This window comes from Oryzias latipes, chromosome 3 (genome assembly GCF_002234675.1).
Source record: "Oryzias latipes chromosome 3, ASM223467v1".
Taxonomy (NCBI): Eukaryota; Metazoa; Chordata; class Actinopteri; order Beloniformes; family Adrianichthyidae; genus Oryzias; species Oryzias latipes.
Window position 1 is genome coordinate 28,034,059 of NC_019861.2, and position 15,034 is coordinate 28,049,092.

General features: G+C 42.1%; 1 protein-coding gene across 4 annotated transcripts in view; it reads right to left on the minus strand.

The window, feature by feature from the left end:
* Nucleotides 1–15,034, minus strand: part of shf (Src homology 2 domain containing F) — a 100,635-nt gene that overhangs the window by 5,177 nt on the left and 80,424 nt on the right. For 2 of the 4 annotated variants that reach the window (XM_011493077.3, XM_011493083.3), the window contains 2 exons: nt 7,754–7,928; nt 7,533–7,652 (listed from right to left, as the gene is read on the minus strand). In XM_011493077.3, the coding sequence (XP_011491379.1) occupies nt 7,533–7,652; nt 7,754–7,928 (295 nt within the window). Of the gene's footprint in view, nt 1–7,532; nt 7,653–7,753; nt 7,929–13,692; nt 13,840–15,034 lie in introns of all 4 variants that reach the window. The other 2 variants (XM_020700126.2, XM_011493076.3) reach the window with 2 other exon arrangements.

Consider the following 15,034-nt stretch of genomic DNA (forward strand, 5'->3'; position numbering starts at 1 on the left):
TCCTGCAGAGACACCAGAAGAGCACTGCACTGCTGTTGATAAAATGGATAGGAAGTTTTTCTTTTGAGCTGACTAGCCTTTGTGTTATCATCTTGTGGTCATAGACCTCTATTTGTGTTATCAGAATAAATCCCACTGGGAAGCCCTGCTGCCATGTTTATTAAGGATTATGACTTTGATTTGAACCAAGCAACACTCTGAGGAGGATTGTCTGACAGCTTTCTCCACCCTCACATATTAGTTTATTTTGCCTTTTAGATGTCGAGTCTTTGGTATCTACAAAAAGGGATACAGACATCATCCTGATCTCTCTGAGGACCGATGACTGTCAGAACCAAAATAAACTTTAGTTTTTTCATGTCTGCACTCTGGCATCCAACAGATTCACAGTATCCACTGGTGGAAGGCCAAACAAGCTGTGCTGAGCTCTCAAGAGATGACAAACAGGATGATGCAGAGCTCTCACAGACCCACAGTGGGGGTTTCAAATGTTTAAATGGAGTGGGGAGAGGTGTGGGTTAGGAGGCCAAAATGGAAACAAATAAAACAAAAAAAAAACCTTTCACTAAAACTGACCAGAAAGATTTCCGTTCTGACCAGAGGACTGGTGAGCCTGGAGGTCTCAGTAGTGGCTGTCTCTATCAATAATGCAGTACACATTGATGCCACCTCATGGCCTCATGCATATTTCAGGGAGCTCAGACATGGAGGCTCTACACCTTGGGTGTCCACTCAACTTGTGTGGGGGGTCAGGACTCACGACACCTTCACTTGTAGGGTAATAACCCTGTTCTCTGCCATGAGTCCAATCATTCTCTTGGATTCCAGTGACTGAGGCGCGTAACACAATATTCTGTCTACTCGACTTACTGTATGTTTACATGTAAACACAAAGGAATAAACCTTCAAGGTTCTGTTGTTTGCAGATGAGCTGTTTGATCTAATCTCCACAATACACACACAATGTAATAAGTTGGAAGTAACTTACTACAAAAGCAATAATTCATAGTAACATATTAGTATTTATAGTATAAGGAAATAACAATAGACCAAAACTAACACCTACAGTGTAATTGTTCGATGCAGTAAGACCATGGGCCAATAACAGATTAAAAAACGCCTCATACAATCTTTTTTCTTTTTCCGCTTATGTTGGTCACGTTAAGCCTTTCGAATTTATTTGATCTTAAATTAATGAGCCTAATATCCTGTTAAGCTTCAAGGAGCCAAACACATTTCATCTTGTGCTCCTACTAGGTGCATCTACACTCTCTATCTTATTGTTTCAGGTTAACAAGTGCAGTCATTTTAACTTGATTTAATTAGGTAGAATTTGTTTTAATCTTTCTGAGGCATCAGGTTTTGTTTTGAGATTAGTTTACCATTTTCTTTAAAGCATAAAGCCTATTTTTTCAGACTTATATACTAAAATGACTAAACCTGAGGTTCGGTCACCTAATTGCTGTAGTGCTTTCACTTTTGGAAAAATTACATTTTTAGTAACAATTATTGAACAATATCAATGTGGCATGCATTTGTCACATACATGTTTAACTTCTGCAGGTTCTAGAAAGAAAGTAATTAAAAGTAATCCACAAGTCATAATTCTTACAAATTATGAGGCAGTAATACTATAATGAAAGGGATTACCGTAATTTCCGAACTACAAGCCGCTACTTTTTTCCTGCGCTTACAGCCCTGCGGCTTATTCAGTGACGCAGCTAATTTATGGATTTAATTAGCGGCAGCCATGTACGTACTTTCGAACTCAGTGAAAAGTTTGAATTCTTTGTCTAACACCAAGCACAACGCATTTATATTCAACACATCTCTAAGCAGCCAAACAGCATGGAGTTGACTTCAGGTCTTAGACACTTCAGTCATGGTTCAACAAAATGAAACACGCATGCCCGGCCGCATCCCAGAATCCTTTGGTGCCATTAGACCCAACGTGCACCAGATCGCCGCTACAATATGATGAAGCTTTCAAGTTAAAAGCAATCGTTAAAAGCAGCGTAAAAAAGTCCACCGTCACCAACGGGTTTGGAAAAGCCGGTTTGCTGCGTGACGGAGAGAACAGCGCATGGAGTGAATTTACACTCCATTTACGGTTTCCTTAGAAACCGTAAATGGAGTGGAATTTTGCTTTGAACAACTCACAGCCTCCGTGTGAGCTGGAGACATCTTCTCCTGCTGATTGAGCTGCGGGGCCGATGGCAGTCTGAAGGCTCCCACACGTAACAACGCACCCGCCCCTCATACACAAAACGTACAGTATTAAGTCCGATTGCTTTGCACAGAAACGATTTGTTCCGTCCACTGGCGCAACGGGGACGAAGTGCTCCTCCCTGAAGCCGCCCTGGCCAGAGGTGTCGGAGTAGATAGGAAGGGGAGACGAGGAGCGCGCGGGGCGGGAGCGGAGCGCAGAGGCGTCTGCGGAGTGCAGAGGCTTCTGAATTCTGACGCACGCGCCGCACTGAGGCGCGCGTATCGCGTATCGCGCTGAGGCGCGCGCTTTTCAGTCGCCGCTGCTGTATTTTACCGGTGTGTTTTTTTAACCAGCCCTGTTACTCCCATAACGCTGCCGCGACACAAGCGGAAGGAGAGCTGTACCCGTTCACCCCTCCATGCACTGCTGATACTCATTCTTAAACACGTACAACAGTATGGCGAGCCGGGCATTGGCCCCGCCTTTAGCCCCTAAGACTCATGGGAAATGTGGAATCGCGGATGTAAATTTCCTCATCATAACTGAGGGATGTAATATTGATTGTATGGTTACTGTTTGTTATTTTATGTATGATACCTAGATTGTCAATAAGTAAAAAAAAAATGAAATAAAAACACCATAACTGAGGAACTTGTGAACAGAATAGAGGTCCATGCTGTTTGGCTGATGTAGATACACTCAAATACATGAGCCAGAGGCAAAGCTGGCACCACCCACAATGTGCTAATGAATTACACTCACTCTGGGATGCTGTCCGTGATCGGTTGCGCGGCTTGTACTCTGACGCGGCTTGTGTATGTATAAAACTAATCAAACATGTGAAAATGGGTGGGTGCGGCTTGTAATCAGGTGCGCTTTGTAGTCCGGAATTTACGGTACTTGTAATTTACATCAACAAGTAATCTGTTCCGTGTTACGGCCTGGAAATAACGGTGGTTATTATAAGGGTGTGTGTTGGCAAGCAAAAAGAATCAAAACTAACTTCATATAAACACATCCAGTCTGTCTAGTGAATTTGAAGTTGCAGTTATTCATTGATTTGAAAACAGTGATGAGTTCACGAGCCGTAGCTTTTTCCAGGCTCAGAAGTTCCAACAATGTCAGTGGAACCCCATTTGGCTGGTAATTTGTTCGTTTACATAGAAGAGTATTAAGTCCCAGAACAGAGCCTTGTGGAATCCCCACAGGGCATTCAGAATAAAGTGACACAATGCCGCTCACATACTATTAGTGTCTTCTGTCAGTCAAAAAAGATTAAGCCATAGTAATGACTCATCTCCAAAGACAGATGTAGTCAGTTAAGACAGGCTTAATGATCTACAACATCAAACACTGACTGAAAATCAATTTGACAAAAAAAAAAAAAAACAGTTTTCCTAGATATTTTTAAATATAGCTGAAAAAAAATCCAGAAAAATGAAAAAAAAACAACAGTATTTTAATTTTTAAATCCTGTGTATTTTTAATAAAAGATTGTGAAATAGATTCTCCAGCTGCTGTTATTCCCTTTAAAGTGCCTTTACTTAAGCCCTTTATAACAAACAACATCCATGTATATAATAATATATTACTTTTGCCACACAAAACCATTCATTCATTCATTTTCTACTATTTTGTCCCTTTCGGGGTCACGGGGCTGCTGGAGCCTATCCCAGCCACTTATGGGCGAAGGCAGGGGACACCCTGAGCAGGTCGCCAGTCTGTCGCAGGGCCACAATCACACACACATTCACACCTATGGACAATTTAGAGTTTCCAATTGACATATGAAGCACACAAAACCAAACTTTTTTTAATTAAATAGTTATTTTCCGGAGTTCTTTTCCAACCCTGCATCTCTGAGACACTGGCTTTCACTCCACATTGCCGGACTCGGCAGCGTGTCTGTGTTTCGTCCACGAAAACAAATAACATCTGCACCTTTGCAAAGAGGGACGTGTGTATAAAAGTAAAGTATTTAAGCAGATCACCGCTAGCTCCATGGAGTGTGTGTGTGAGTGTTAGTCTGGGGGCGGTGCTGGCAGTGCAGACTCCTCCTGCAAGGGGCTGTTCTCATTGGTCTACGTCAGCTTGTGAGATACCACTAGTTTTCGTGGGTTGGGAGGGGCTCCGCTTTGGGGTTTTTTCTCGTGAGGAATGAACATTATAATACATTTTAACGCTCAAAAACGCTGATTTTGCATGATATAGGCCCTTTTATTGAAGCCTACTGAACACCACAGCCATAAACTTCCAGGACTAACCCTGAAAAATGTCCTTAGCAGTGAAAAGGCCGTTTCTGCTGGGTAAATGTTTAGCTTTGGGATTTCTTTACTTTTCTCTGAATCATAGAGAATCAATAACTTCATAGCACAAACTCCCAAAATGGCGTTTCTCCTGTTTTACTCCCTGGTTCAACAAACACAAGTCAGAGTGTGACGCAGTGTTTATCAGGGAAGTCCCTAAACTCCCTTATTATTGTGGGTCTGTTTGATAGATGAAGATTCAAAAGCTAGAATTTCTGTAACAGCTACAAAGAATTCTTTGGGTTCAGAAATGTCCCATCAGAATATGACGGTAATCTGGCATTTCTCTGAAACCTAAAAATAGGTCATAATAGAAATGGTGTACTTAGACACTTTTTCTTGTCATCAAACTTATTTAGCCAATTAACTGATGCAAGAGAAAAAGCAGTGTCCTTTCTATTGTCATTATATATCTAACAAAAGACACTAAATATTATATTTTTCTTATAATTCTGTGACCCACATTGTTTTTCTGAAATATAATGATCATTGATCATACAACAAACACTGTTACTTTAAGAGAAACTACCTACATTTATTTATATTTTGTTTTTAAGTGAGAAAAACATGTTTAAATGTGTTTTAATGGATCTGTTTGGACGATTCATTGAGAAATTACTGACCAATTTCAAAAAAGTTAAATGTGGATATAATTTAAAGTGAAGACTTGCACCACATTTTGTCCGTAACCTTTCACGGCAATCAGGAGAGCGAACAGGAAGCAGGAATGCCATGAACCAGGTTTTTCATAAAGATGAGATTTTATGCGTGTTCTACCTAAGATCATTCATTAGTGAGCTTTAGAATTGATCCTACAAATAAAAACAGCTTTTGAGATCGTTACTATTTTTTTTTAAAGACAGCAAAAGAAAACCACGGAAAGAGAAAATACGGAAATGAAAGGAAAAGTCTTGAAACTGATTTACAGCAAAAACATCTTCAATAAAACCCACAGAGGAGAGATGAAAGTGCCGTGCATGGATTCCAGCCGTGCTCAGCCACAAGCCTTTATTGATGATCTGACAGGAGCCAGAAACAGCCAAATTAATTCTGAGGTTTTACGGGACACAGTGTCTGCTCAGATTCAGGCCGATGCAGCAAAGTTGATTACAAACAAAATACACACTGCAGACACACAATGACCCACAGCTGAGAAAAAGGTGGACGAGTAAAGAATATCCTGAAGAGTAAAGAGTAACGAGTAAAGAATATCCTGCTAATATCCTGCTATGATGATTTAATCTTCTGACAGTAATATTACTATATATTACAGAGTAATATACTCTGTAAAACTATCAAATGAATGAACTCAGTAGGGGTGGGATTATATAAGCTTGCTTCTTCCCACTCCTTTTCAAGCAATAAATCAAACTCTACTTATACTTCAGTTAATGATCACTGTATTTAATTGAGCAAATGTGATTTAAGTGACATTTTTGTTTTGTTTTCTGTCTTTTTAATCTATGCATTTCATCATTTCTGTAATGAGTTTGATAAATATGTGTAATTTTTTTTTTATTGCTTTGACTACAATGCTTGAAATAAATCAATAAAAAAAAAAAAAAAAAAAAAAATATGTTGAGCTGAGCTGCATTTTACTTTTTAAATTAAGTGATAAGCTTAGAAAAGTTATTTCATAATGAAGTGTATCTTCCCTAGTGATAATAAACATAAATTTAAAGAGAATTTGACATGATCTTATAATAATGAATCTTTATTTTGATCTGGACAGACACAACAGAACTAAAGGTGCTGTAAAAACAATAATCATCTTACAGATTTTTTTTTATTTAGACAACTTTGCATAGTTTTTTTTATAGCGCAGTGTTCTGATTGGCTTTAGACTTTGTCAATCAATCGTTTATAGAATATGCTTACCACACCAGAGTTACATAAATCTTCAATCACGATCAAACATTGGCTTTTATTCAATAATACTAGACTTGGTTTTCTATGAAGGTTTGAATATTGAGAGTTTAAACGACAGAAAAATGTAAAAATGTTCATATCCATCTGAGAACAATGTATAACGTGGGTAGTGAGGACTTTGACTGCATAAAACATTTGTAATAGTACTTAACGGATTTCACCTATCGCAAGCTATCACGCAACTTCTGTGATGAACAGTGGGACACTGTACTCTTCAAAAGCTCACTGGATGAGTCCTGAACACCAAAAACAAATGTTTTAAAAGTATATTTCAGAAATAACATGGTATATAGTAGTAAATAAACAAGCACTTGAATGTCCAGAGTATTTTTTGTAAGAGAAAATAAGAAGCTACACAAAGAAAAGCCTCCTCCTTTGAGAATGATAGAAACTCTGTGCTCCATGAGCTTTAGATGGAAACGTCTCTCCCACCAAGGATTTACAAGGTAAACAGTGTTATCATGTCCAAAATGTTTACTTATCAGACACAAAATTCCCTAAATGTTTGAGTTTTTTGGAATATTAAAAAAATGAAGTGAATTGTACAGCCAAAATTCACCAAGGCTGATGTCAGAAACCGTTTAGACGGCGTTTCTGACAGCGTTTCAATGGTTTTTGGTTCTTACACATAGTGGTGAAACCCCCCCCTACATCAAAGCTGCACGTTCTTGTCAAAGGAATGGGATGTGACTGCACCACTGGCTGCTATGCTGAGGAAACCTCGTCCAAAATGTCAGCATGTAGACTAAACCAATCAGAGCTGCTGAACCCTCTGCTGGATGGAGCAGAGGTCGCCAGTGAAAGGGCGCTTAAGTGAGTTATGGGCAGATCAGGAAACAGTGGAGCCGCCACTGTCAGGGGGGGAGACCTAAGACGATGTGGAGGGCGAAACATGGGGAGGACAGAGGTGAGGTATGAAGCGGGGGAGGAATTATGACCAAGCAGAAAACGCAGAGTCAGCAGACAAGGGGGGTAGATTTAGTTCATTGCTTCATGTGAGTGCTCTGTGTACTAACATTGGGCCTTCCTGCAAAGACTTGTGTGATTTTTTTCCTGTGTGGATTGTGTAAGGTGCTGTCTGTCCTTACTTGAGGGAGAGGGAGTAGTCATTCTTGCTGGTCTCGCTGTTCCTCACCAGGTAACTGGCCTCCTTGCACAGCCGGAGCAGGGACTCTGCATCTGTCCTGCTGATGGCTCCGTGGTACCAACTGCAACCAGCGGGGACGGAAAGATAACACAATCATGCGGCATAGAAACAAGCGAACACAAATCTGGTTTGTTCTTTAACCCAAAATGAAGTCTGACTCACAACTGGCTTTCCAGAGGCATGGAGGGGTCGATTCGCTCCCCAACAGGGGAGCTGCAGTGGTCCAGTGAGGTCATTTTGGTGTTCACCAGACACCCGCTGGAGTGTCGCTGTAGCGGGCGACCTTTCCCGTCCTTGGTGGGAGACATTCGAGGTTTATCCACCCCGTCAAACTGAACTGTAATCAAGAGGAATGCAGCGGTGAAAAGAACTGTTTAAAAATCCACTCCAATGCTCTGTAAAAGTGTTCTCAGTCTTTTAATTATGATGATGTAATTTTTAGCAAAAAGAAGAAAAAAACGTCATTTTCTAGGACATAGTTTCTGCAGAGCGGCAGGAGTTCTTTAGAAATTCACCTCTAATTTATGGACCGGACTGTCAGCGTAGAGCAACCCCGCCCCCCCTTCCCCTCCTCGTTGCTGATAGCTCTCGGTTGATATGCTCTCCCGCTAGCTAACAGCACCTCCCACCCCCCACCCAACATTGGAACAGTATTGGAGCTATCCAGCCATACAGTTCTGAGCCAGATGCCAGCTCTGACTCTAGTCATCTACAAGTGATGCATCAGAATGGAGCGGAGCAGCCCATCAGGCAAATTTTCTACGTCACAAAAAAGCTTTTCAAACGGTATTTTTTCATCTGCTCCTGATTCACAAATGCAATTTTGAGCTTAATTTTCCGTCATAAGAAAAATGTCACAAGAACATGTTAAAAAGACAAAAAACATGATTGTTATCGTAGTAGGTCTTACAAATACTGTACTTCCTGTAAATTTAACTACAAACCACATTCAGATCACTTGTGTCAACCTTAAATAATTAACCATTTAGGTTTCTTAACTGTAGAAGAGTGTGGGAATAAAAATCTTGGTTGTACTTCCACACGAGCACACAGGTGAAGGACAGGAACACACAATGAAACAAACACATCAGTGGTTTGTCACTGTGTACATATTCCACTGCAGAAACATACAAGCATCCTAACAAATCCGTCGGCTTATAAATATATTCATATCTGCTGGAATATGGGTGAGCATGCTCGATCTTTGGGAACACACAAATGTACAAACAAGCATGCCTGAAAAATTCATCTGAGCAAACCCCCCCACCACCCCCCAACACACACATAGACAGACACGGACATGAAGCTTCTGCAAGTTAAACATTAAACTGGATGTCCAGGCTCCCACGGTCAACTGTGACAGGACGAGGGGAGGTGGCTAGTGACATGCAGGGGCTTCTTGGTGACCTGCGCTCATGACATGACTGCTGGAGGTCAGTGAGCTCATTCCCAGACAAACACACACACACACACACACATAGACACATTCACATTTGTTCAGGGAAACCATACAACAGAAGAGATTACATTCATAAGGAAAAATGAAAGTGCTTCTTTGCCAAGGGTAGGCGACTGAGCGCCTGGACAGCGAAGGCTTGAGAGGTGATAATGAGGGCTGGTCCTCTGGGTTTGAGCGACAGGAATCGAGCCCCGTTTCCTCAGTCATCCATCATTGTAATTTATGTCAAAACACTTCAACCTTTGAAAGGAAACAGTATTTGGAGCCGATGACAGTCTCCTCTGTTTGGAAATCTTTAGTTTGAGATTACTGCCTGCTTCACGGCTTAAGGCACAGACGTTGGAAGGGGTTACTGCGATATGAAGCTACACAGTGTCTGTTGCTGATGCTCGCCCACTAATAGCCAGTCTTGGATCCCGTGCTTAATGACCCGAGCTGAACAAGGCCATCAGTGTACAGACAGAAAGGCACTCTGATCTTAACGGCACGTCGATAGAAACGAACCCACGTCTGTCTAGACTCTACTTTCCACTTACAGGATTGCATTTCAGCGTGCAAGCTAGCCCAGCGATCCTGTATCGGAGTTGAGGGTGTTCAGGCTGCAAATGGTGAGACACGGCAAACGGAAATAACTTCATGATCTGACAGGAAGGGAACGATTTTCTAAAAGTTGGAATAAAAAAAAAACTAGATATAGGAAAAAAAAATCTTCATAGGTGATTTTGTGATCTCAAGCTATAGTAATTCAGAAAGTACTCAGCATAAATGATTGATTATTTTTTGATTATTTTCTAAGCACAATAGTCTGCAAGGGCTTTAAATTTCATTCAACTCCAGGGTTTTTACACCCAGGATAAATGTTAAAAGTTTTAACGGAGGTCAGCGTTACACTGTTACCTTTACATGCACGTTTGACAACAATGTGAAAAAGAAAAAAAAGGAAGCGTATCATCATTTTTTGCGGTTCATTTTTGGTAAATGGGGATGGACAGATCCTGTTGCATCAGTCTCAACATTTCTCAGCCACTATTATAATGTCTTTACACAGAGGGTAAGGCTTTCTGTTCCATTGAAAGAAATGGTTGTAAAAAAGTTTTTTAAATTGATGTTTCTTCAGATCCTGGTGTGATGTCTGGCCTCGCCACCAGGGGCTCCCCTTAACCTCCCTCCTAAAACCTCCTCTTGAACTCGTTGGCCTGAAGCTTACCGTAGCATTTTCCACAAACAAACTCATGGAAATGGTTATTCCAAATGACTGATTGTTATCTTGGCCTCTCCACATCAGTTCGTTATAGGTCGCCGTTCGAGTCAGAAAATGACAGCCAAATCGCAGAATTGCAAGAAAGCTGGGCAAATTGCGGCTCTGACCTCAGACCTAGAGAGGGGAGGGAGCTGCAGCTCCTCTTCCCCCAGCCTGATGCTCAGACAGTAGGCGGTCAACTGATGGTCCTGTGATGCACGGAAGCCCACAAGAGAGGCATTATAAGTTCCTTTCTCTTTTGCACAGTCCCTCCGAGCATCGTGTTAACTGTCTGTAATACAAAACGAACAGGGTGAACATAAAGTATTTGTGTTCCGGAAAAATAACAGTGTTTCTATGGAAACTGACCGTGGGGGACACAGAAGCATGCTTGCTCCACTCAGCCACTGTCAGTGCTGACAGATCACAACATGAAGGTGCAGCCAATTGCCCACCCTCCATTGCTTTCAGGTCCCCTCTTCATGTGTGCATACATCCGGCACTTACTCTTCTTTTTCATCTCTTCCTCTCAGCCCACATTCCTTTAAGCTGTCTTTTCCTTTTGTGCTTTCTGCTTGTCAGTGACAGAGTGACACGAGGGACGTGTGTGTAAAAAAAGTAGACAAAGCCAGGATGCTTCAAGAACCGATCAACTCATTTTTCTAACTAACTGCACCCGCTGGATGTCTTCAAACCTGACAGGATTTTTTAAAGACTTGGGCTACAACAGAGAAGCCAAAAAAAAAAAAAAAAGCCTCCGTTCTTATGTTGTGAGGAAGAAGAGAGCCTCGTTTGCCCCTCGCACATCGTCCGTCTGTGTCATGTGCGTCTACAGCTCACTCAGCCTTCAGTGTGACCTCAATGTTTCCCTGCACAAATCCTCCTCTTGCAGGAGGACAACTATCATCGGCCATATTTGACCTTCTTTTTGAGTGGCTGCTCTCAGAGGATCCAACCTCAACAACCTTACCGGTCAGAGCTGAGACCTCTCTGCAGGGAGGCAGTGTAGTTCCACAACACAAGAGTCGCGTTTACAAAAGCCTGCGTGTGAAACAAAAGCTATCATTTTGTTTGGTCAAGTGTGAAAAAACTCCTGCCTGCTGCGGCCGTATCACCTTTGCTTGAGCTAGTTGAATTATATTTCAGGCTGAATCTAAGTGGCAGCGAGGCAAACCAATTCCCATCTTGTTCACCATTGCGCTCGGTCCGAGATGTAGCCGACAGGAGATTGACACGAGGATTGGCTCGCAGGAGAACAAAAGCCTGAGAGGCAGCTTAAGGAGGAGGAATGGGCAAAAGCGCACATACACCGACCGGTGTCTGCCCGTGAAGACAAAGTGAAATGTGCAAGGGGGCATCTGGGTGTGTTATCAGCCCCTGTGCTTGTAAAAGCACAGCAAATGGAATCTGTGTATCAGATTGAGCTGTCAGTCAGACGGTGAATGATGGCTGAAAGATCCTTCCCCCTCAAACACCCATCTTCCTTCAGAGAAAGCTACAAAGAAACTGGAAGAAAAGAGGAGTGGGAGGAGGAGCGCTGAGGTGCTCAGACATAAATATGTCACAGAGGACGTTTTTCAGAGCGCTGTAATGTGATGGCACACAAAAGAGCCCAGCTTAGCTCAGCACAACGACAAAATTATGTCATCATTCCAACTGGACTGACCGTGGATGTAATGAATATAACGAATGGACATAATGCAATGAAGATAATGAACCCATTGCACGCCTTGGCTGCTGAAACCCAAATGTGACAACGTTCATCGCTGAAACCATCCCATCCCCAGCTGCACGCACTCCTGCACCAATTTCTCTAATTAAGCTGCTTAATTAATTCTCATTTGCTAATGACACTCCCATCAAAAAGGATGACATCGCTGAGGGATGACTGGTGTCGTCGTCTGCAGCGTTGTGAGCTGAAAACTATGTTTTCCAACTATGATGTGGAATGATTAAATGCCATCATCAGAATGCAGTGAACACTTGGGCCATACAATAGACTGCTCCAATGATATTTTATAGATTAAACACAACAACAAAAACTACTCACCCTTATAAGGACATTTATTACTAACAGTGGAGCTAAAGACTTTCTGATTGTAAATGGCTTTGTGCCGTTAGGCAACCTTTTACGTTAGTAATGCGATGCACCAAGATGAAAAGACGCTATGAAACGCCACTTTATTTCCATGTTAAAGTCAGCGGATTCACCTTGATCATGTGAATGGTTAAAGAGTTAGGATATGTCAAAGAGCGTTTGTTAATGAAGTGTCACTGACGACATCTCCGGAGTTAAATGGTTAAGATTTGCTCCTTCATATTTGTCTGAGCCCAGGCTTCAGGAGTAACTCACAACATATGAGAGCTGTCACGGTTTGTTTGGGTCTGAGGTTAAACCAGCGCAATGTAACTGTATTCGCTAGTCTCAAGGAGAGCCCCCTCCCTCAGCCCCCCCGTGTCTGCCACACGGACCTCTGACCTGGAAGCCGTGGAGTGGGGCCACGCAGGCCGAGACAGATGTGGTATCGCTTTACAGCTGGACGCCAGTCCTAACCCCAGTCTCATCGTACGGGGCAGCACAGCCTTTCCCATGGATTTATGGGCATAAATCAAGTCCTGCCCTGTCCTCGCCTGTAGCACAGGGGTGTCCTCTTACATGGCCTCACTAACACTTTTCACTCTGCCTGGGGAAATCCCGTCCCTGACATTAGTTCTGCAACATCCACCCACTACCCTGGATAATTTCAGCAGTTTCGGTGTGAGCACGGCCTCCAAAGTCAACTAATTGATTAAAATAGGAGAATTGAATGCCCACTCCATCCACTGAGATGGTAAACTTGACCATAAGTCAACAATTGAGTTTATTCTTCAACTTCACGTGAGCCACTTGTGGAGAACAGCAGGTCAAGGGGACATTTAGGATGGTTATGAGTATGTTGACAAGAGGAAATGGGGGTCATAGTGAAAGGCAATTATGCATGCAGAAGGCAGTTCAGCACAATTAAAACTAATGAGGCTTCAGCTTCAAACCTGCGCAAGAGTTAGCGATTTTCTGCCACATGTAATCCAGATGGAAAAATACAGTCATTACAGCGCTAACGCCAGAAGTTGGACTATTAGGGACATCCTAAAAATGAGCAAAATCTCAAAGGGACCCTTGTCCAGATGAGTGTTATTCTTGTTAAACATGCTCAGTCGGGGTGGAACAGTCTGTTGTCAGCCATTAAAAACAAGTTAAGGAAAAACAGCACATGCAGTGTGTCCGGTAAATCTTTACTGAGTGAGCCATTCCTCAAAGAAAACGGAGAATCTGATGGATGGATGGATGGAGAGATAGATGGGGAGGAGGGCGGGGGGTAAATAATGGGGAGTTTGCTGGACAGTGTGAACACCAACACCCACCATGGTGGTGCTGGTCACAGCCTGTCTGTCCTGGCGACGGCTGAGCTGTCGGGGAAGGAGACTCCAGCTCCTCCGCCAGGGGAGGACTGGTGTTGAGTTGGCCGACAGGAGGAGGCCACGGTAGGTCCTTGATCACTTTAATCTCTACTGCATGTGCCGCCAGAGGAGAGATGGAGGTAAAGAGATGGAGGGGAAAAAGGATGGAGGGAAAGAGAGGACAGCAACAAGGGGAAATGAGACGTGGAGGTAGCATCGATAGAAGACACAGAAGAGAAAGAGAAAAGATAAAAAGGTATAAGTAAGACATACTGCACACAGGAGCAGAAGATGGCAGCAGGTTTACTGTGAGATCAAAGAAGCAGTAACACCTTCGGGCCAGAGAAGAAGAGAGTTCAACAGCACTGAAAAAGAAGTCAGGTTAGAACTTGAAGCAGATGTATCTCACTGTTTAGGAGATGAACAAACAGAAATTTAACAAAAGTTTTCTTGTTATTCAAACCGTTTGGGAAGTGATACTTATATTTGCTAAAGTAGATCCAATAAATGTGGTTTTTGTCCACCGTCCCACTAACGCACCAATGCGAGAAAAAGGGCCTACCTTAATTCTTTCTAGCACTTTAAATAACTAAGTCAAAGTCCCACTCCAATAATTTTTTGATCTACTGTAAAAGTGGTCTTTTAATCACGATTATGCCATTTTTAGCCAAAATCAAATAAAAACAACTGGTATTGTTTTCTAGGAAGTAGCTTCTTCAGAGGGGTAGTAGTTCATTTGACATCATCTCATCTGAGTTCTGGGCAGAACTGTTGGCAGTTAGAGCAACCTGCCCCCCTTCCCATCACCAATAACGGAGAGCTATATCTGTTTAAACGCTCTCCGTTACAGCATCTCACACGCTCAACCTAACATCCCTGGTGCAACAAAAATGGCGAGCAACATTAGAGCTATCCAATCAAACAGTTTTTAACCAAATGCCAGCTCAGATGAGGACAACTAAGACATGCATGGATGTAGTAGTACAAATATTTTTCAAGTTGAATTTTTACCTCTGATCCTGATTTACAATGATTTGAATGAATACGTACTCAGAAATACATTTGTATGCTCGATTTTATTAATTTATTTCCTCTATCATTAGAAAAATACCATAAGAACCTGTTAAAAACACCAAAAACACAATTTTCATGGGAGTGGGTCTTTAACACATATGTAAAGAAGTGTACAGCCATCCTTGAGTTGAACAATTACGATAATAAAGATGTTGCACAGTAAAACAACAAAGATCTTTTTTGTGTTGCATCTTTCAATAAACACACACCATTAGTTAGATTTGATCATTTT